This window comes from Pseudorasbora parva, chromosome 12 (assembly GCF_024679245.1).
Source record: "Pseudorasbora parva isolate DD20220531a chromosome 12, ASM2467924v1, whole genome shotgun sequence".
In the NCBI taxonomy this organism is placed as follows: domain Eukaryota; kingdom Metazoa; phylum Chordata; class Actinopteri; order Cypriniformes; family Gobionidae; genus Pseudorasbora; species Pseudorasbora parva.
In genome coordinates this window covers 41,726,315-41,750,410 of record NC_090183.1, presented here as the reverse complement: position 1 = coordinate 41,750,410, position 24,096 = coordinate 41,726,315, and the positions used below count along the sequence as shown (strand labels likewise).

The 24,096-nt window shown below is 37.9% G+C and overlaps 2 protein-coding genes across 6 annotated transcripts in view; one reads left to right on the top strand and one right to left on the bottom strand.

The window, feature by feature from the left end:
- Positions 1–6,706: 6,706 nt before the first annotated feature.
- Positions 6,707–24,096, top strand: part of ngfb (nerve growth factor b (beta polypeptide)) — an 89,212-nt gene continuing 71,822 nt past the window's right edge. For all 4 annotated transcript variants that reach the window (XM_067460343.1, XM_067460341.1, XM_067460342.1 and 1 more), the window contains exons 1-2: positions 6,707–6,846; positions 7,497–7,632. The gene's annotated coding sequence lies outside the window, so the exon portion shown is untranslated. The remainder of the gene's footprint in view (positions 6,847–7,496; positions 7,633–24,096) is intronic.
- On the bottom strand, positions 13,187–23,271 carry kcna3a (potassium voltage-gated channel, shaker-related subfamily, member 3a). Of its 2 annotated transcripts, none has more exons than XR_010908676.1 (3): positions 18,399–19,520; positions 16,832–16,941; positions 13,187–13,629 (listed from the first exon to the last, which is right to left on the bottom strand). XR_010908676.1 is itself a non-coding variant. In XM_067460338.1 (3 exons), exon 1 carries the CDS (start codon positions 23,034–23,036, stop codon positions 21,489–21,491), a length of 1,548 nt encoding a protein of 515 aa, XP_067316439.1. In that variant the 5' UTR covers positions 23,037–23,271; the 3' UTR covers positions 13,187–13,629; positions 16,832–16,941; positions 20,279–21,488. The 2 variants fall into 2 exon arrangements, 1 of the variants encoding a protein (XP_067316439.1); XM_067460338.1 differs by lacking the exon at positions 18,399–19,520 and adding an exon at positions 20,279–23,271.

Below are 24,096 nucleotides of genomic sequence, written 5' to 3'. Positions count from 1 at the left end.
TACTGATGGACAGGGTCAGCATGAGCACCCTGACTGGTCAGAACCAGCATTACATTCTTGAGTAATTTGAACTACAGTATCTCATCTGTTTTATTGGACCACACGAGGCACTTGCATCAGTGAGCCTTGGCTCAGTGATCATCTAACAATCATCCCATCACGATTTGGCCCTTGACAAACTCGCTCAAATCCTTGCCCTTTTTTCCTGCTTCTAACACATACATTTTGAGGACAAAATGTTCACTTGCTGCCTAATATATCCCACCCACTAATAGGTGCAATGATGAAGAGATAATCAGTGTTATCCACTTCACCTGTCAGGGGTCATAATGTTATACCTGATTGGTATACCTGATATATATATATATATATAAGTAAATCTTTATATGCATACTTTATACTACTGAAATATATGGTAGTATTCAAAAGAGATGTAGAGTCATTTCTTTTGCCCTTTCCATTTTTTTATTTTTTTATTTTTTTTTACTGATTGGATATGAAGGCATGAAAATGAAAATCACTGACAGAAAACAATACAGACAAACTCTCTCGCTGCTCACAAAAGAAACAAATTTGCCATTTGCTGCAGCAGTAAATCAGTTTTACTTCCGTCTATAGCTCATGCGGTAACACCGGATTCCTTTCACTGTGAAATTTGATTAATTAATTTCGATTTGTTGCATTCCGCATTTGATTTACAAATGATCAACCTAGATTACATTGCAAATGAATGATTTGTTATTTGATATCAGTTTAATTTCCTTTAGCGCATTTGTTGAATTCTGTCTGTTTTCAAGGGATGATTTTGCATACAAATTGTGCTGAGGGGTTTGTGACAGGCTTTCCTCTGTTTGTTTTAGAGTCAGAGCTTGCATGTCAATCATGCGCACATGCAGGAAATCTCTCTGACAGCTGAGCCATTATTCCTGAGAGAGCCAATACAAAGGGGTGTTCATACACTTCGCCTTGCGTTAGCTCACAAGTTTTAATTAAAACTGAGAGGTTAGAGTAATTCTGTGCTTGGGTGAGATGTGTGTTTAAGACCGGCCAAAAGAGAGGAAATGCAAGTGTGAGCCAAGCCCGATTGATCCTGGTTCAGTCTAGAAGCACACTCACACGTTCACACAGCAAGTCCTATTGATCCTGGGTCTATCTGGAAGCCCTCTCACGGTCACACACATACAAGTTCAGTCACAAGGGACAATGCAGTCGATGTATGGTAGTTAAGAGTGGTCGTAAGGAAAAGCTTTTAAGGCTATAAAACAGATTGCCCTGTCCTGCCCTGTCCTGCCCTGCCCTGTCCTGTCCTGCTTTGAGCTGAGGACAAGGACCACGAGTGAAGACAGATTCACTGTGTGTGTTTATCAAATTTCCCTTTATCTTACTCTATATTTTTTATGGCGTGATGAAGAGAAAAACGGATTTAGCCAGTGCATTTGAACACAAAAGAAGACATTTTGAAGAATATCTGTAACCAAACAGTTGACGGCCCTTACTGACTCTCGAAAGTCATCCACTGTGAGGCCCATCAACTGTTACCCGTATTCTTTTGTGTTCAGCAGAAGAAAGAAATTCATACAGATTTGGAACAACTTCAGGGTAAATAAATTATGATTTAATTTTTTGCCAAACTATCCCTTTAAGTGGATTTGCAGCCATGCCCCTTTTAGAAAAGCTAGTTTTGTTAGTGAGTGATGCATGTTTTTTAAGGAATATTTTCAATGGCACGTTTTATGTAAACTCGCATACCAAATAAAAGACTATCTGCTAATGTAAAGATCTGTAAAATGTAGAAACGGTCACAGAATCAGCGCACAAATCTGAATTTTTTGGTAAACTTATTCAAAAGACTTGAGCTACTTATTGAAGAAGAAAAAGTCATGCACAGTAGTAAGTAAATGTGTTTCCATCATAGTTTATGTGCAAGTATTTTTAAAAACAAAATATAAAAAATGTATCAAAAAAAAAAAAAAAAAAATCCACCTCAACTGAGTGTATGAGGTTTTTTGCTGTTTTTTTTAAATGTGATATCCCGAAAAACATGTGGATGTAAAACCCAGAGGATTTTCATGAATGACTACATCAATGCAGTGGTCATATTGATTGATTCTTAGGCAGCAGGTTTCTCTGTGTTTGTTGCTAAAACAAAAAAAATATTTCAGCATTTATATTTAACTTCACTTTCATAAATCTTCAGACTCTGAGTGATTTCTCTTTTTTTCAGCACTGCTTGAGTTTGAACCAGAAGGTAGCAGATAGTGGCAGGAAGCCAGGAGCGAGAATCAGCTCAAGGTCACTTCCTCACTGCAGCAGATCCAGCCTAACCTGCTGCGACACACCCGCATGCAGATTTGGACCATGACATTACAACTAGTTTAATTGCATGTTTAATTGCATGTAATGGAGAAAAACTAACAAATCTTACATAAATAATGTCTTGATTGTCTTGATCCCATGTGATAAACCTAATAATATTCAGTGTGCAGTCACCTTAAAATCACATGCATATTATCAAGACACAATTCTGTGAATAAAACTAGATTATGAATGCCAACATACAGTCTCCACTGGTACATTCTGCCATCATTGGATGGTGCTCCTCTTGTTACTATGGAGACAGGCCGGAGGGAATGAGAGCTGTGATGTCATCACACAGACTGAGGAATCACTGGCGTTGGGCCACAGATGTGATGTCACGCCTGCAGGGTTTTCGAAGTGATCCACAACTGAGGCGGAAAAGAAAGAGCCATGACTCAGCATTTAATGGACATCCTCACGCTTTAAAAAAAGCTCGGTTAAAAACAACCATTTTCGGGTTATTTGGCAACCCAGCGCTGTGTGAATTTTGTGCATGCCACATGCTGTTATTTTAATCCAGCTTGTTGGGTTTTATACCTTAACCCATTTTTTTTTTTTTTTTTTTTTACATAGTAAACATAACTTGAGCTGGGTCAGTCCACCTATTAAAGTTTTCAATTTAAATAGTAAAAACTCACTTTAAAGCTGCAGTCCATAACTTTTTGCACTCTAGCGGTTAATGAGCAGAACTGCATGTGTCTTGTGGAAGAACATTGCTGCCGGAGCTACTTCTCTGTTTATGTCTGTGGCGAGTCACACTGGGACTGCTCCTCCGCAGCGGTTCCTAGACCGGTCTGAAATAGTCCCAATATAAACACTTAATATAAGTGCACCATAATTATTCAGGGTAAGACAAACACACGGTTTAAGAAATTATATATTTTTTATAAATCTTGAACACAAAAAAGTTACGGACAGCAGCTTTAAAATTTGTTTATATTATGTAAAATAAAATAAAAAAATATAATAATAAAAAATATATATATTATGATCTATCTATCTATCTATCTATCTATCTATCTATCTATCTATCTATCTATCTATCTATCTATCTATCTATCTATCTATCTATCTATCTATCTATCTATCTATCTATCTATCTATCTATCTATCTATCTATCTATCTGTCTATCTGTCTGTCTGTCTGTCACACAAACACACAGATCATAGATAACATTATGACCACTGACAGAAGTGAATAACACTGATTATCTCTCTGTATAACACTGTTAAATGGGTGGGATATATTAGGCAGCAAGTGAACATGTAGTCCTCAAGTTGATGTGTTAGCGGCAGGAAAAATAGGTAAGCATAAGGATTTGAGTGAGTTTGGCAAGGGCCAAATTGTGATGGCTAAACAACTGGGCCAGAGCCAAAACTGCAGCTCTTGTGGGGTGTTCCCGGTCTGCAGTGCACGGTCAGTATCTATTACAGTTTTTCTCAGCCACTTTAGTACATTTCTCATATCAGAATTGAAATTCTCAAAACTACCTGTTCAATTCTCACATCATTTTGTCACTTGTGCACATCAAAAAAGCAGTTTCTCATTTCTTTGAACAAGTTGCAAATGCTTTGGTACATCCATGCAAATGATTATGTACAATTCTCTGTTGTTTCCTACATTATCAGTTGCTTATGTCATATTGATCAAAATGTGTTATATTGGGTCTCTGTGGAATAGTCTCACCCCCACAACATTTAGGCACAAGCTCATAGCATAAGTCTTAACATGCAAAATGTTTGAACGAGTTATCATAATATGTCAAGCATATTTCTATACTTTCTATATTTCCATTAGATTTTTTTAAGGGGGGGGGGGGGGGGTGAAACACTCAGTTTCAGTCAATCTCATGTCAATCTTGAGTACCTATAGAGTAGTATTGCATCCTTCATATCTCCGAAAAGTCTTTAGTTTTATTATACTTATAAAAGAAATATAGGTTGTACCGAGTCTTTCCGGAAAAAACAGAGCGCCTGGAGGCGTATCGTGTGGGCGGAGCTAAAGAATGACGAATGTGCATAAAGCGGTGGAGAAACCCATGGCTATCGATCAGATTCAGCTAATACAGATATGATCCAGAATCAGATTCGGAGGCTGAAATAAATTGAACAGGAGAAGCAGCAACAGCAGGACGTCCGTCTCTGTGGTATGTACTGTATTTAGTGGCCTGTCAACATTTGTGTGTCTTTACTCGCAGTTTATGAGGACATGATTCGGTTTATGGACTATTGTATGCAACTAAACCTTAGCAGTAGCAAGCAAAACGGTTTTGCACGTCAGACTAGTGTAACGTTAGCCTGACAAGCCAGACCCATATCAAGATGTTTGGTCTGGAAACTCACCATAGACAGGGCTCAATCCATGGGGCGGGATAAACGGTTGTCTTTCAAACTCCCTCTGCACGCGATAGGATAGCGCTACAACCAACCAGAGCAACGAAGGTGAAACAGAGCTTGTTGATAGATTAAACATTCACCGTATCCGGTCGGCTAAACTCCGAACACATCTTCCCTTTTTAAGAATGGGAATTATGGCCCCGCCCGCTGACTCTATACACGATGTGATTGGGCCGTCCAGATTGAGAGGAATACAGCTCAGACGTGTATTGAGAGTTCCTAGACGACACTTGCGGGCAAATTAAATTTGCTGCCGTTAGGGTGCGTCTAGATTTCTAGGCTAGAGTAACGTTATACATAGAACAACAATGGAGTAACCGTTAGCGCATTTGAATGACGAAGCACGCGATCGTATCGTTTACTGATGTTTACTCACGCGACGATAGCCAACAGCATAGACATTTGAAGCAGTTTTACTCACCGGCTGCTTCCAAAGCAGGACCGAACCTTTATCGCTGGGACCGCTCAGTCAAAAACACACTTCTTTGGTATGATTTGGTGAAGTCCTGTGACAGCAGTGGCATGGAGATCCACTTTGCGACGCGACTGAAGCGATGTTGTGAAGCTTCCCGAAATTTCTGCGTTCAAATCGGTTCAAATGCAGCGCTGCCTTCCCGGAATGCTGTGCTGAAGCGTTGAAGTCGCTCGACATCACCCATAGGAATAAAGTGGAGCGCGGCGCGGACTATAACGACATAAGTGTTCACGGATGAGTGGATCTGCAGCTGAGTGTTTATGGGCGTGCATTTCCTCTCTCGCTCTAGTGACGCGCGTGCACACCCTACCGGGAGAAGAGCCCGTACGGCCCATACAAGGACATTCCGCTCTATCGACGTCAAGCCGACCCATACTCGAAAAAAACTCTCCGAAACTTGTAAAAAAAACCGTAAGGTGTATTTTTGACACAGAAATACTCCATCAAACGTCCAACATTAGTTTTTGAAACTTTGTCTATTTTTAGGATGGAAATCCAAGTCTTTAACAGTGTAAAAAGCTCAGTATGCATGAAACAGCATTTCACCCCCCCTTTAACTCAATAAGATTCTACTCCCTTATGGAGCCTGTCCCTAGCGGCCAGTCAATGAATTGCAGTTTCAGTCACTTCCATATTGGCTTCAAGATAAACTGGAGGAGGTTGCCGCTTGGTTTCAGCCCTGGTTACGCATTCGTTTTGGCAGTAAGGCGAAACTTCCATGGTGGCGGCAGCGTTGTTCGATAGCTAACGTGACCAGATTTCTGAAATGGAAACTGGGGATATTTCCTATTTTAGTGGTCAAAATATCACTGAAATCTCATTTGTAATAATCTATTAATTAAAAATCTATTCTTTTTTTGTGTGTTAAATTCAAAGCACCCGCAAAATAATAATAATAAATAATAATAATAAAAAAATTAATGGTCATTGTAAATAGCAGGCAGTTAAAAAACGATATTATAACTAAATTATGAAATTATGACAAAAACATGACATAAATAAAACATAAATTTGATATGATAAATACAATACAATAAATGTATTTAATATTTTCATTTTCACAAGTTTTTTTTACTTCAAATGTTTTGTTATGTTTGTGCTTGAAAATGACTTTACTACTATTCTAAATTGGGCTTGTTGGTTTGCATTTTAGGTTTATTTTAAGCAGTAAGTAGGCTATGTAGCCTACTATTATTGCATCCATATTTTTTGTTTTTATAAGTTAAGATGGGTGGAAAATACTTGTGGCTGCGGAACTTTTGTGGATGTTTAAAAGTGTGCAAAACAATCCCGCACCCTATTCTAAAGAATGAGTTTAACACGAATCGAGTCAGCGTAGCTCACAGCGCCATCTGTTTGTGAAAATAACCACTAACGTTACACGTTTGCTCATGTACTATACATAGCCTACTTCTGTAATTTTGTTTTGTTTTGTTTTTTTGTAATGTATTCGCGCGTTGTTTTGAACCTTTTTATGTTTTGCGATTTTATCTTTTGGGCTTTCTTTACAATGAATTTGTGAGCTGAATAACGGGGACATTTGCGGGCGCGGACGTCTGGTCACCTGGTTCAAGCAGACGTTAAATGCGACGTAGGCCTACATGTAAACAAAAAAGGTAATTATTTTTACAGTCATACTTTGACAGGAATGCAATGTAATACAAACCTTAATGTCATTCAAGAAGTTCCCCGTCAGGGCGTTTTCTCTCAGAACAGAGAAAACAAAATGACCGTTGACAAATCCAGTTTTGTAAAGACTATACCCAACATTGGGTTGCATTGACCCCGCTCTCGGTATGTGTGAGGGGGGTTCTTCATTTGTATTGACAGTAAAATGACCCAGCAGCTGAGTTACAGGAATATACATATTTAACACATTATAAATTAAAATATCTAGCTTCCATTTACCACCTTCTGTGTGTTAACTCTGATTGTGTTCATCAGAAAGAAGAAATTAATTTACACTTAACGTTAGAAAGGATGGCTTGAGGGTGAGTAAATCCTGGGTTAATTTTAATTTTTAAAGTGAACTAATCCTTTAATTATACAAATGATTAGCCATATTTGCTCATTCGTATGGTTAGTGATTTGAACAAACTTCTAAATCTAAGTGTTAACTGTTAAGCTTTGGAGCTTTTTTGTGTTAAGCTTAGCATGTAGGCTAATCATCCCACACTATTTTTGTTAAGGACATGATAATACTTAAATTCGTCCAATAATACCTTGTCCAAGCAATTAGCTTTACTTTACCTTATTTGCTTGCCAGATAATACAACAATTCAAGGGCAGACACAAGCCGCTTCTATGGACCATGACATTAAACCTAGAGGTGGATATTTTGGACCGGTAGCAACTGCCCAGCAACCATACAGAGCAAAAAACTTCACTTCTAAAAGACAAGAGTGAGTAATGGCTCTTTATTAAACCATTAGCTATTTCACCTGTTTTTCTGTTATTGTATTTGTCAGTATTGACCTTATGTTCGTACATTATAGGACCACAAACCTTTATTTGAAATTAAGTTTTTGTTTCTTCTTTTAACTTTGAACTTCATGGATCATAAAGTATTTGATCTGCTGTTCTCTCAGTGTACAGTATCATCAAGGGCAGACCTGTAATGTGTTCCCGGAGTCTCCCTTCAATTTCACACCCCATTTCCTGTTCAGCCCACTGCCATAAATACCACTGTCTGTGACACCATGGAAAATGAAATTCCATGTTAGCAATATATATATTTATTTTTATTTTTGTTTTTTTTTTGATGTAGAGCCATAATAAGGAACTATCCTTAAAGTTTATATTTACTTGCAACTGAAAGTCTAGTCGCCAGACCAAGAGTAGTAGAGTGAATCACTTCATTTCATTGACATTTGACAATGACAAAAAATATGATTATTGGGTTCCATTATGAAATAAATGTTGTATTATGATTAGGCAGATTTTTCACCCCCTTTCTCATTACTGTAATGTGGGGAAAAAAACTCATATTTATGTAATGCAATAAGAATGTTCATTTAATAAATTGCCTTTGCCTTTGAATGTGTTGCTCTGTCTTAAAATTATGCTGATAAAATGTTGCAATCATTTTTAATCAGAATCTAAAGTGAATCATCATTGAAAATAATTGAGTAAAAATTGGTAATTTCGTGGCAAATAGCTTTATTTGTCATGATATACCTTAATGATCCTTAAAATAGGCTTGAGTTTCTACAAGTTAAATATTTGTAATATAAAATGTCTTTAATAATGTGGTAAAATGTGAAAGGATTCACTCACTAACGTTGGAGGGAGATGCTGCTTATGAATCAATAGCGTAAAGATAAAGTGTCATGAAATTAGATAACAGATCAGATTGCTGTTTAGACCAAATGTGATGAGCATAAGCAAGCACACAACTTTTTTAAAAAAAGTTGAGGGGGTTTTAACATCTTCACGCTTTTATTTTTAAAGTGGTTATCAAACAGTCCAATCTCCACTGGTTTGATAACCTGTCAGATAGAGTTACTGCAGTGCTAGAATGACACTATTCTTGGATTGTGCATGGCAGAGTGGAACAGCAAGAGGGGGAAGACCCCAGACTTTGCGGGAGAGCTTTTAGGAGGACACGTATGCTTGTGTGCACAAACACAAATAACATGCCTCAGCTGGCCCCCCAGTGAGATGTGCAGTGGCTCAGCTGTTTCGTTCAAGCAGTGAAGGAGTATCTTATTATCATACATACACATAACACTAGGAATACATCTGCTGGGGCCTCTCATCAAGATCCTTATACTATTTAATGTTAGAGGATACCTTTTTCTGTACAGTAAATAGCAAAAAATACATTCTGCTTCCCTAAAGAAATTTTTACATGGTTTCAGGGTATTTTTGGTGAACGCTAAGTTGTTGCTTGGGTGTTTTATGTGCTCACTATGATTAATAGGTGGTTGCTGGGGTGCTCTGGTAACTTATTTTTTAAATATTTTTTTTACAGTGTAGTAGGTATTACTATGTGGTTGCTAGGATATTTTGAATGAACACTACTGTGTTGGTAGGTTGTTCTGGGTGGTCATTAGGGTGTTGCTAGGTGGTTGTTTAAGGGGGTAAAAATTATTTTGAAATATGTGACCAACATTATAAAGTGCAACAGTCGGGTTCCATAAGTAAAAACATAAATTTTATCCGTAGGGAAATTATTTTTGAACAATAACATTTAAACCTTTAAAAGAACTGTATGTAAGAAATGTATTTCAATTAATCATAAAATGACCCTGATATGTCATACATTAAGAAATCACATTAATTTCAAATACTTATATCACTGACAACAGTAGTCCGGCCTTGATATTGTCATTTACAAGTTGTTGTTGCAGCCCTCAACTGATGTTGATGTTGACATGTTGTGTTTTGGCCTGAAGCTCCGCCCTCCGCCCTCCACATATCTACCAATCACAAAGTCAGTAGTGTTTCGGCATCCATGTTGCCAGCTCTGCTCTAGTTACCACAGCTGCAGCTACAAATGTTCCTGCTGATCCTGCAGCCAATCTGGCAACCTCGAGTCAGGGGGAGGGGGAAAGGGGATACACCGCTCTACAGTTATTTGAAAGTGATTGCAGTACTAATTTTGGCCACAATCTTACATACACTTCCTTAAAAGATAACCTTACTGTGAGCTAAGAGATTCCTAATGAAAAACTATATTACCTATAACGCTATATAGAAAATTACACCAATCAGTGAGTCAAAAAAGCAACATGCACCAAAATAGCTCTTTAGTTCCGCCCACTCCCATGAAGCACTGTGAATGATGTAATCGAGTCTAAGCTCTCAAAATGCTTAAATAATTGTATAAATATACATATTATTAATAAACTTAAATATATTGTTTTTATAAACAGTATATAAACAACATTTGTAGATGAGACTGTTTATATTTCTCCATCGTTTTTAATTAATATTATGCTGTTCGCATTGCTTCATGGGATTGTAGTTCTTTCCATCACTTAAGCCATTAAGTGCACAGTCTTGTACCTTTTGTCCCTTTTTTTTTGCCTTTTTTTGCTTCAAAACAAAGTTTTTAATACTGTTATTCACCTTGAGCTGGTTAGCTAAGTTCATGGCTTATAACTCTTCAACAATGTTTATTTAAAAAAAAAAAAAAAAGTTTAATCTCTATGGGAAAAATTAATAGAAATAATACTTCCAGAACCAGCGCTGCTGAAAAAGTTGCACTCTATACTGCTAGACATCCTGACGCTGTTGAGAGCAGTGTTTAGATATGTGTGCTGTACTCTTTCTTTTCCATGAAAAAGTAACATGGAACAAAAAAGGCAGCGGTGAGAAAACAGAAGTTAAGAAAGCATCTGATCATGTGGATATTTGTACAAGCTCTGGAATTTAGCACTCTGGTATAGTCACTTCACATTTATTTATATAGCAATACAATAGATTGCTTTAAAGCAGCAGCTTTAGGGTACTAAACATAGAGAAAAACACTGACAGTGTTGCTTTAGTTTGGAATTACAACTTAATTTTCTACTATAAAGCAGCTCTTAAGTGTGTCCATGTATATTTACTCGCAGATGTCCGAAATCGACGGACTGAACAGAAGAAATTAACTTTCCACGTCAAAGAAGGCGGAGCCTCAGAGCACACCTACCTGTTATGTAATTACCACGGACCTATGATGGTTTGAAGGCTGTTGCAAATTTTTGCAAAAAGTTCGCTCTGGCATTTCGAATGCTTCGTTCTGGCCTGAATTTAGTTTGTTGCTTTGGTATGTGATTGCTAGGGCATTTTGGGTAGTCACAGTAGGGTGTTGCTAGGTGTTTGCTGTGTTATGTGGTTGCTAGGGTGTTTTATAAATACTTTTTTTTAATAAAAATAGAAAGTTCAGTTTAGTTGAAGAAATCAAATTAATTTGAATTAAGGATGCAGCATAAAGTGATGTGAAATAGTAATGCTGTGCTTCATGTAAAATGCAGAGTGATCATGCAGCTCTGAGGCTCTGTTGTTCTGGCAAAATCCCAACCATATGGGACCGCTGTAGAACTAGCAGACTCACTCTGTGACTCTTCAGGGGCCAAACGCTACTCTGTTGCACTTTAGTATTTGAGAAAAGAAGTATTTAGTCTTCTACATTTGTCTGATTCTTCTTTTCAAACTCAGATGTTCAAATAGTGTTTAACTAAGAGGTTTTGTTTTGCTGTCTGTATTGGAAGAGGCTCAATTGTGACTTTGTGAACTGATGTGTGAAGTTCAGCTCTGTTGTAAAGATTTGCTGCCCCGACCTCATTGTAACTTCAGGTTTGTGATTCATAATAATTAATCTACTTCATCTTTAAGGTTGTCTGGCTATCACCAGACCAGGCTCAATTTAAGATTGAACATTGGTCTGAGGAGTCTGCTCTGTTTTTTCTAGTGCACAAGAGGCGTGATCAACACGCATTATTCAAATGACTCTGTACGCCATTGGATAGTCCTTCAACCAATCAGACCACAAGAGGCGTGATCAACAAGCATTATTCAAATGACTCTGTACACCATTGGATAGTCCTTCAACCAATCAGACCACAAGAGGCGTGATCAACGGGCAATGACCCATCGCTTCTCTATCCCTCATCATGTTAAACCCGCCAATAATACGCCAGGTGGATAAGCCAGTCTGTGATTGGTTTCCACAAAAGTGTAACACAACCTGTAGAAATGAACGTACAGGTTTCCAGACTGAGGTGCAGGGTGAAATCAAATCGCCGGCAGATCAGGGTGGGTTGACCCAGTCTGTCTTTAAGGCAGAGCCTGTTTGAAATTTATTCCATTCTTCTGTGTCTCCTTTTTATTACAGCACGTCTCTCTCAAGTCTGGCTCGATCATGCCAATGTCGACAAAGCCCCTCATTTCAAAATTCAAAATGTGCTGTGATTGGTTAGCTGGCCCAGTGTGTTGTGATTGCCACTGCTTAGTGCATTTTTCCCACTTCTCCATAACCTCTCTCCAAAAATATACATTGCAGCATACAGATAAACGTTTGGGTTTTAATATTCAGGAACAGTATTTAAAATATCATCAGCCTTAGGAAGGTCAAACAAATTTTGGACATGGGGTGGCAACACTGTCTTCTCTAATGCAGCTCAACCAGGCCTCGTTCCTTTTTTGCGTAATCTGTGGGTAGGGATTATTTAAATAAATAACATTATGACTTTATAAGATCCGGAAAAAACAGGTTGTAATTCAATCAACCTGTTTGTTGTGGTTCATGGAAAGTGGATTCTGTTTAAAAAAAATTGCCCTTTGGAGTGGACATTGAGCTTTGTAACCTTGCAGATCTTTTTTATGCTCAGACAGCAACATGACACTAACTTAAGTAAAAAATAAATAAATAAACTTTCGTCTAAAGTTTGCAAGGCTGTCCTAGCAGGTACACAGGTGTAGATCATCACATTTAGGTCTATATGAACTTGAGCTGAACATGATTTCACCAAGTACAGCATGTTCAACGTCTTTCTTGATCATGGATCATCATTTCAATCAACCAAGATTTGAGTAACAACTTTACAGTTTATAAGTCAAGTTTAGTCCAAGTAAGCCAGGGTTAGGTGATCTTGCATGAGTGTTAGTCACCTATCATTTACCTCTGATTTTAGGGATAACTTAGGATAGGCTAGAGTTAGGGATAAGATAAGGAGAGAAATGTCAGGATCAACAACATATGAACTTGCCTTGCTTGGCAAAATCATGGTGACCATGATGATACACTAACGTTTGATAACCTTCTCCTATTATTTTATCATGTAAAACTGAACAAAAATATTTTTGTTAAATGTTTTGAACATAGTGTGTGCGGTTTGATATTTTGTTATCTAATACAGTGACCTTCACACATTTTTAATTAAGTGTGGCTTTTTTTAGAGCACTGTATATGAAGGTACTTCAGCATCATGACTCCATCACATCATAAAGGCAAAATTTGACAAAAAAAACTGCCTGACTATTTATATGGTCAAAGAGCAAGAAAGATTTAGTTTTCACACAGTTCTCACATCTGGCACAACAACAGCTAAACTGTAAATACATGATGGACACCATAAAACAGCTTGATTAATATCTGCCAGATAGCAGAGGGCAGTAGTTTCATTGATGATCAGCTCATGTCCAGCAGTTCAACAGTTCAGTTCTCTTCATATTGCTTTCTTCTTATTTAGTGGGAACCTGCAGAATTTACCCCCAAAAGGCCACTTCTAGAGTATTGCGGCTCACTGTGATTCAGCCAGACGTAAATGGGAAGTGGAAGTAGAGATATGCGGGTGTCTTCTGTGTTGTTTGAGGGTGAGTTCACTTCTGTTTTGGTTTAGCAGAAAGGTTAACGGCCTCCGTTTCTATTGGTCATCGGCCCCAGGCACTGTGTGGATCTCCCCCAAAGCCTGCAGAAACAACACGCGACGTATTACGCTGCTGGAATGTGACAGATGAAATGAGGCAGTTTATTCACACGCTCAAGTGAGAGGGAAACACATTTTTCAGGATGAAAGACTTTTATTGCACCGCCTACTTGAGCACAACTCTGCATTATAATGTCTCTCTGTCAGGATTCTCTCACTCTCCCTTTCAGTCGACCTCTGTCTCTGGCTAATTAATGAACTGAAGCAGACGCAGCACCTCCGGTGACAATGATAGAACAGTTATATCACTCGAGAGCAAATGCGAGATGACTAGAGGAGATTATTAACACATTATGAGTGCGAACACATGCATCTAAAATGAATACGGTGGCAAATTGCTTTAGTTACCCAACAACGCCACAAGCTTTAAGAACCACGGCAGAATTACAAGCATAAATGAAAAAAAAAAAATCTGCTCTATTTAATTGAGCCTTTAGGTTGAAGTAAACAAAAACTTTTAGTGTACTCCATAATTATCTGTAAAAGGGTATCAATTTATATTTGTTTTCATATTACAACAGTAAACCAGTCTTGAAATCATACACCTGGAGCAGGTTGTAATTGTGCCGGAACGGGTCGGCTATGGATCCAGCACCTCCGCAATTTGATCTGCCACTTGATTAAGTGAATCCCTCTGAAAGGCATTTACAGTATGCAATGGCCTGTGCATGATTCATGAAAGCTTTAAATAGTAATGTTTGTTGTCACTAACTTGCAATAATTAGGTATAATTTGTTAATTATGCATAAGTATACACAAGCATGGCTGAGTTTGATGCACCACGACTCGCTATTGGAGTATTTGTAGCCTTAATTGCTAGCAAAATAAACATATTAACAAGTTAATTTACTCTAATGCAATATATTGAAATCTTCACATAGACACAACATGCAGTAACTACATCAAAGCAATAAAACTTGCTTATGTAGTAGTACAAAAGTTAGGGTTGGTAATATTTTTTTGAAAATAATTATGCTCACCAAGGCTGCATTTATTCGATTAATAATTATTAAAAACAGTAGTATTGTATAATATTATTATACAATTTAAACTTTTTTTCTGTTTGAATATTAGAATGTAATTCATTTTTGATGGCAAAGCTCTATTCTTTGCATCATTACACCACTCTTCAGTGTCACATGATCCTTCAGTAATCATTCTAATATGCTATTACCAATGTTGAAAGCATTTATTCTGTAATGAATAGAAGAGTACATTATTTATTTAAATGGAAATCTTTTAGATATAAATGTCTTAACTGTCACTTTTGATCAATTTAATACCTCCTTTCTGAATAAAAGTATTAATTTATTTAAAAAGGAATGTTGGTAGTGTATATCATATGCATACTGTTTATGTTATGCTTGAATACAAAGAAGATGCGAGACTGACATCTTCCATAGTTTTGAGATATCCCAAAATTTTTTATAATGCCAGTCAATAGTTTTTTTTAATTCATAGAATTGTAGAGAGGAGATCTAGAGGGGAATCTGGAAATGCTGTTGAAAAAAACATCAATGCGGGTTCGGTATTCTTTTGAAGCATGGCAGCTGGTTTGAGCTGGTTTATTCTGGTCCTTAATTGGTCATAAACTGGTTTAATCTGGTCCTGAACTGGTTAAAAGCTGGTACTGAGCTGGAGCTAGTTTCTTAGGACCAGCACTTGTCCAGCTTAAACCAGCTGCCATGCTTCAAACATACCTAACAGCCTATATGTTTTTTTTTTTCAACAGGTTTTTGGATTCAAACTTATAATAGCCTCAGCTCTGATGAGGCCAGTTAATATAACAGTAGGAAAGCCTTCATTTTAGCACATCTGAGATATTTTTCATTTAAGTGACCAAATATTAACTAATTTTTTAATCTGCAAATCAATACCACGCATAGTACACTACATTCACCACAAAACAATCGCATACCAAATAATCCATTTGTTGCCTTTCAGAACGAAAATGTCAATAGACAGACAAAACTAAAACAATCATATGCCCTGTATCATCAATCAATCAATCAACTTTATTTATATAGTGCTTTTACCATGATGATTGTTTTAAAGCAGCTTCACAGTGTTAAACAGGACAATGTTACAACAAAATTTGATTTGGCTAGTTTCATTTGGATAGTTTATGGAATTAAATATGACCTAATTAATAAATTTAATTTGTATATTTAGTTGAATAACTTGCATCATAATTTTAGTGTCCCCAACTGAGCAAGCCAAGCCAAAGGTGACAGTGGCACAGAACCAGAACTCCATCAGGGCATGATGGAGAAAAATTAACCTTGGGAGAAACCAGACTCAGTCGGGGTGCCAGTTCACCTCTGGCCGATTATTAAACAGTGTATGATTATTATTCTGCCAACCCTGCAAGTCATAGATAATATTAGATAGAAATATTCTAAATTTTGGGTACCACGCAAGAGACGGGCTCATTTAGGATGGCGCGTCGATTACACAAGAATATGAATACTTGAAAGATCGGAGTTATTGCACGGAGATGAGTTAATTGAGGATGACGTGCCGGTGAGGCAAATTTAGAGGAGACTATATATGTACTATAATTTGCCATGTACTATATTAGTATTGAAATAAAATATAAATTTTCTTTTAGTAAGGATGCATTAAATTAATCAAAAGTGACGTTATAAAATATTTATATTTTAAATAAATATTTTTTTTAATGTTCTATTTAACGGAACAAACAGAAAAATTGTTTTAACAATGTTAGTAATAATCAGAAATGTTTCTTGAGTAGCAAATCAGCATAATAGAAAGATTTCTGAAGGATCATGTGACTGAAGAAGACTGGAGTAATGCTGCTGACAATTCAGCTTTGATCACAGGAATAATTTACTTTTTTTAAATGCAAAACAGTTTATTTAAATTGTGATGATAATTTCACAATATTACAGTTTTTACTGTATTTCTGATAAATAATAACAAGACTTATTTCAAAAACATGTAAAAATCTGACCCCAAACTTTTGAACAGTAGTGTACACAGTAAGGATATAGATGCATTAAATGCTGCAGAGTTTATTTAGTTTTAACAGCATATGAGAATAATTAGGGTTACACAATTATACTAAGAAACAACTGAAGAATAAAAGAACCAAACACCCTGATAATATTGTACAGCAAAAAAATCCCCCCACATCCAACCCCCAAAAAAGCAAGCTTTTTACCTTCTGAAGCCTGTTGCCTTGTTTTGGCATACGTCACGGGAGTCTTATTAGTCTAATATCTGTCGTCTGCAGACTCCAGAATTCAAGTGGACAGACTTCCATGTTGTTTCCTATAGGGGGGAAAAACACACACAAGAATGAAGTTAACTTTATTGAAGAAGGATTAAACATTATTATCGGCAACTTTTAGGAAAGAGTTAATGGACTTCTTAGTCTTAGGATGTCAACATGAGTTTTGAGAGGTGTAATGCAAGCCACAACACCTCAGACTGCAATCTTCAGTGTTAACGCCTCGAGGAACAGCTAGCAAAAGTGAGAGTCGGTGCTGGCACCATTCTAACACACATACTCTATAATAAGAAATCATTATAGATGAGCCCTTCCTAGTCACAGGGATGCTTGAACGTTTCAGAGAGACAGAGGACTGAGTATGGAGAGAACACTGAATCAGGCAGGATTGACTTTTGTCATTTTGTCCACATGCATTAGATAGATAAAAGCTTTTGGCGAGGAAAACAAACGAAACAAGTTACATTTCAAATAGCATTGTTGCCAGATATTTAATTGTATGCTAAATTCATGTATGTTTTTCATTTATGTCCATGGCAGATGGCAAAGTTAAAGAGTTTTCGAAGGTTTGCACAGGAATACTGAGCAGTAATTGTTCTGTTGCATGGACACGCCACTTGAGGGCAGCACCGAGCAACAAGTCAGCAAGTACCTTCATTCATACCAGTCAAAAAAAAATCAACATATATCTGGTGTATATCTGGTGAAACTGTAAAAGTGATTAGATTAAAATTGGCCCAAGAAAGATAAATTGAGCAATAGACTACGTGTGTAGTTGTTTTCTTTATGAATGAATGTACAGTCAAGCTTGTCTTCTGTTGCTGCTCTAATTCTAGGTAGTGTGAAATGACAACTAGGGCGGACAGCGCAGATGACTGTGACGGAAACACACAGGTCTACAGGTTGAGAACGATTCTCTCTGACTGAGCGGTTGGAACGTGTCTGGCAGACTGCCGTGCGTCCTCTAACACCCGTCAACGGGAGTGTCAGCGTGAAACCTCCGGTAATCAGCTCACGCTGCACCTTGCGTCCTGTTTTCTCCACAGGAGAACGAAATGGGGAACGCCTGAGTGAACCCATAACCTATACAGAACCACGCTTTGACAGCTACAAAGAAAAAGCACCCGAGCCACGGGCGACAATAACAATCCACCACAACCTACATCGCGCGCTGGAGCCATGCATGCAATTTGCATGCACATTTCGTGTTGCCAATATCAATCGTTATCCACATGCAACACGTTCAGTCATTTGTTAAAGATGAATAAATGGAAACATGTGGCAGTGCATCAGCTCTCGATGGTTTGCAAACCCAAGGTTATGCAAATAATTAGCAGAATCTCGTTTACATCATTGCAAAATAATTCAAAAGGATTCAGATAGATCCTTTTCTCATCACAATTCTCGCGCTCTGTTTTGCCAGTCAGGCTTTGTGAACCATCTGGAGCGTTGCTCTGACAACGGGGGAGGATGTCATGGTAACATTAACGGGGGTTACCCAGGAAACTGTAGTCGCCATGGAGACTGCATCACAAGGCGGACTCAAGGCGTGATCTCTCAGTCTTTCAGTCTCTGATCTCGTAGTCTCCCATTCCATTGAGGCGATGAGTCCTACAGCTTTACATCCAAGCCACATTTTCAGCTGCTTCTTTTCTTTCATAATTCGAAACCACTGTGACGTCTCACTTTGAGGGAAATTGTACTATTTTTAGGCTAGACGCGATTTGAGTTTTACATAATCTGGTGATGACTACATCTTTCAACACCGAATAACTTGATCACAAAATAAAGATCTATTGCCTTTCATTCAGAATTTACCCATTTCATTTGGTACAGGAAAGTCAAATTCAATAGACACACACAGCTTTGATTACATTATTAATAAAAACGTATTGTTTTTTCACATTCATTGCGTTTAAATGGAGTCTGCACTGGGTGTTTCTTCAATTAGGGGCACTTTTTGAAAACACTTTAATCTATGTTATTCTATGCTATTTATCATGTAATGAAGATCAGATGGCCTTGATAAACTTGAGAAAAAGTTTGTCAGTTATGAGCCAATTAACCTAATTTAAAAATATACAATAAATGGATTGTTTCAAAAGAATGTTTACACCTAATATACATCTTCTTTAACTCTTAAAATGAATGATATTTGATCACATATTATTATACCCAAGTAGAAGCATTTTTTTTTGTGGAAAGATTAAAAATATTCTGTAATGACATTATCGGGAAAAACAATTCTACACAAATTCTTATTTTACACTTAAATAGCAAATTAATAAAATATGTGTTTTATTTTAAGCTAAATTTAATATACATTTATGGTAGTAAGGAAATTAAAGAGTCAAGGTAGAGATAAATCTGTCCAATTGAATTAGAAAAAAAATGCAATAGAGTGCAAAAGTGTCCGCCCACTTTTTCAGCAGCGCTGGTTCCGGAAGTATTTTTCCATAAATGTTTCCCATAGGGATTTGTTAAAGAGTAATAAGCACTGAACCAAGAGAACTAACTCAAGGTGAATCATAACAATACAAACTTTGGTTTGAAGCGAAAAAGTTTTAACAAAAAAGGTATGAGACTGTACTTAACGAAATGTTGATTATATATATATATATATATATATATATATATATATATATATATATATATATATATATATATATATATATATATATATATATATATACTAACATTTGAGTATTTTGAGCTTAGGGAGGACTCGATTATGTCCTTAGGGAGGACTCGATTATGTCATGCATAATGCTTTATGGGAGTGGGTGGAGCTAAAGAGCTATTTCTACTCTGATTGGTGTAATTAATTTTCTGTACTGCATCATGGGTAATGTTGTTTTCCCCAGGAGTTTCGGCAAAAACACGTATTTTTTTTATTTTTTTTCAATAATCTGAAATAACCAGGGCTGGCAACTTTAGCAGAAGCAAATACCATGGATTAACAACCTCCTAGTGTACAGTCTTTAAAGGTTATCGTTCAAATTTACTTATTAAGAAAAACAGTTTTTACTTCCGGAACATGTTACACTCTAATAAAGAGACACATTACAATCTATTTTAATCTGTTCATTAACACAAGGATATGATTTTAGTATTTGTTGATTTTTTTCTTTTTTTGGAATATTTTTTTTTAATGAAAGCATTTTTCTTTAAAATCATCCTAAGTGACAGAAAAGTTCCCCTAATTGAATCACCCATATATTCAACAAAATACATATGATCAACACAGCATTATCTTCAGTTCACATCAATAGCGACACATTTTTTGGTTGTTTCACTTTGCCACAAAACGTAAGATATTGCGAATACTAATGTATTATGATGATTATATGTTAACACTGATAACAAACGCAGACTTACGAGCACAATATATGCAGTGTGAGTGGTGCTTCTTTTTAGTCCCTGACCTGAACCTTATCCTTTGTGCTGTAGACAGATGCAACATGTGAATTGGAGTTTGGCACCTTTCCAATAAAAAAAAAAGCGCCCTGATTTACTTCAGTGTAATGTGCTGGCTTGTTTATAACATGTAGGGTACAGCGGATCTAAAAGCCCTCGGGGGTAAAAGGCCCTGTGATTTACTTACTCCCAAAAACTGAATAGCAACAAAAACTACCAGAGTATTTTCTGCTAAATAGCACTGCTAAATTGTCCTGATGCATGAGGTGTGCAATGACAACAGATTTGATGTTTTTTCTAGATTTATGTAGCTAATAGAAATCTTTGGAATTATTACATATTTCATGATAAATCTTAAAGATTTAGTATTTTAGGTTTTGCTAAAGGTGATTTAATCTATAGTTTTTCAGTACCTGTTGAATAAGTGTAATCTAACCAAAAACTGTTTTGTAGTGGGTGGGAATAGTTAATTTTTTTTAAAAAGAGGGCTGATATGAACTGCTCCAGTCACAATGTGAAATATATCCATGAAATGCCAAAAGTGAGTAAACTAAAAATAGCTACATGGGTCGCTGAAGTGGTAATGTGGAAAAACGATGTACTTAAATGTCACTAAAATAGTGCTGTCAAATTTGTATATTCATATATACACATTGTTTTAACCCATTTTTGGGTAAAATATGGGCAAACCCAACCACTGGTTTAAATTTTAAGTTTATACTTTAAAAAATGTAAACCAACAGCTGGGTTTTTCCATATTTCATCAAAATTTGGGATAAAACAACCCAGCATTTTTTAGAGCGTATATATTTACAAACTTTTATGTTAGATGTGATTAATCGTGATTAATCGATTTGACATCCCTACTCTAAAAATATCTTGCTATATCAAAAGTATTTGCATATGGTGACAAATTCTTCCCTCTAGTTCCTCTTTAAATCAAAACATGCTACTTCTTGCATTTACTTTATACTAATTATGACTCTCCAATATTCAGTAAAACAATTGTTTTTTCAACTGTCATATACTTTGGGACCAGAAAAAAAAAAGATCACATTTTCCCTTTAAAGGGGGGCTTTTAGCCCCGTCGTACCCTAATAACGCGGCACCTTACATTTGAAGTGGTGCTATCATGATGATTGTTGTAAGACTGTCTGGCACAGCACATAATTTACACGTCTGTGAATATCTTTTTAATATTCACACAGTTTTGATTGTTCTGGTTGGAGTAGTTTGGCTGTTTGAAAGCACTGTTTATTCCTTCCTCTATGACCATATATTCCGATTTACTCAGGGAGGATGTGCTCTGTGTCCGTTTCAGATCTTCTGTGGAGTTAAGATGCTGGCAGCTGCCAACGTGGAGATATTGTGCGTGCTCTTCCCCATCGGTCTCCCGGTGATAAAAGTAATTGAAATTGGACACAATGACAGGTACGGGCAGCGCAATTGTCAATACGCCAGCGATGGCGCACAAGGAACCCACAATTTTGCCTCCTATGGTTACTGGATGCATGTCTCCATAGCCGACAGTGGTCATGGTAACCACAGCCCACCAAAAAGCATCAGGGATGCTGCTGAAACTCGAGGAAGGGTCGTCAGCCTCCGCGAAGTAGACGGCACTGGAAAACAAGATGACCCCGATGAAGAGGAAGAAGATGAGGAGTCCCAGCTCCCTCATACTGGCTTTTAGGGTCTGGCCGAGAATCTGGAGGCCTTTGGAGTGGCGCGAGAGCTTGAAGATGCGGAAGACCCTCACCAGACGGATCACGCGGAGGATGGCGAGCGACATGGCTTGCTGACCGTTGCCTTGCCTCTCGGCCAGCTCCGTCCCCAAAGTGATAAAGTAAGGAATAATAGCCACAATATCAATAATATTCATGATGTTTTTGGAAAAAGTAGCCTTGCTGGGGCATGCGAAGAATCGCACGAGCAGTTCGAAAGAGAACCAGATGATGCAAAGGGTCTCAATCACAAAGAAAGGGTCTGTGAAAGTGCTGGACACAAAAGGGCCAGTGCCATTTACAATAGGTGAGACAGTAATTGGGTCCTTGTCATCCCTAAACTCTGGCAGGGTCTCCAAACAGAAGATGACAATGGAAATCAAAATGACCAAAACAGACACAATAGCAATGCCCCTCGCAGGACCAGAGCTCTCTGGGTACTCAAACAAAAGCCAAACCTGTCTCTGAAATTCGTGGTTTGGCAAAGGTCGCTCTTCCTCTTTGATAAATCCCTCGTCCTCGCGAAATTTCTCCATGGCTTCCTCGCCAAGTTGGTAAAAGCGAATTTCCTCCGAGAAGATGTCAATGGGAACATTCACGGGTCTCCGAATACGCCCCCCTGATTGATAGTAGTACAGGATGGCATCGAAGCTCGGTCGGTTCCTGTCAAAGAAATACTCGTTTCTGAGCGGGTCAAAGTAGCGCATCCTTTTTTTCGGGTCCCCGAGCAACGTGTCCGGGAACTGGTTGAAAGTTTTCAGCTGGGTCTCGAAGCGCAGTCCCGAGATGTTGATGACCACTCGCTCGCAGCACTCGTGGTCCGGCTCGTATCGATCCAGCGACAGGTGACTGGGCAGCGCCGCGGTTTCCTCCAGCATGTTATCGCACGCGACCACTGTCATGATGTCCTTCTCCGTCTCCGCGTACCCGTGGTTGTCGGCGTTATTCCCTCTGTGGCTGGCTGAGGGTGAGTCAATGAGGTTGTAGTGGTCATCCATACAGGTGAGGAGACGGAGCGGCAGAGGGCGACCCGCCTCCCCTACCTAACATCGGGTGAATTGAGGGTTTCTCTGTCGCGCGCTCTCTTTTGCTTCTTAACACACTGTCGCCGCCCCACGGAGCTTTATAAACACATGTCTACTCCCGCCCACGGCGAACATATGCCTGACACATTTCCACCACTCGCCCAATCGGAGCGCAACAAGAAAAGATCGATTCTCGGCGCGCGCGCGCCAATGTGTTTTGCCTTGCCTTGCGCGCGACGCAAGTCATTCACATAAAGTATACAAAACACAAAAAGTATTTTAAATAACTGACACAATATCAAAGACGTGCTCTCCCAAAACAGTGTGCGAATTATACGAAGACTTTTCAAAGCAATGTATGTTCTTATTTTGTCCATGTTTTAATGTTATTTTTGTGCACCCAAAATCTTACACAGGCCATCATCTATCTTAAGAACGCTTTTCAAAACTATAACATTAGCCGATATAGTGATACATCTCGTTGTCCATTCGCTACTAAACAAAGGCTAACTGTTGCAATTACTTTCTCAGGCGAGCGCGCGCCTTTCCGAGTTTATTTAGTTCGATGTGGTGCAGATCGGCAGAACTGTCATTATCACTCGCAAATGACAAATACAATAATTAAAAATGTAGCAAAGTCTTGACACAACTAAGTGTGTCTCAGAATCTTAAATTGGTTTAAAAACAGATCGCGTCTTCGTAGAATTCTCACAAACTCGTACGCTGTCACGATAAAATGCCATGCTTTGTTTACAAAAGGAAGAGTGTGTTATATGATGTCATACTATTTGTTTAAACGACGTAAGTGTCCTTGTTTTACCATTTTACAAAAATAGCTTAGCGTAAACCATCACTTCCCGTTTTTATACATTATGCTGGTTGGTACTTAACGCATGATTTTTTTGTGTGGCTGAGATAAGCTTTGATTGGCTAAACGTTCCAATGAAGACACACGGAGCTCTCCGTGGTACTGAAGATGTGCACGCGCTTCAGCGAGCACGCGAGGGAGGAAAACATGCCTGACCTGTATCTG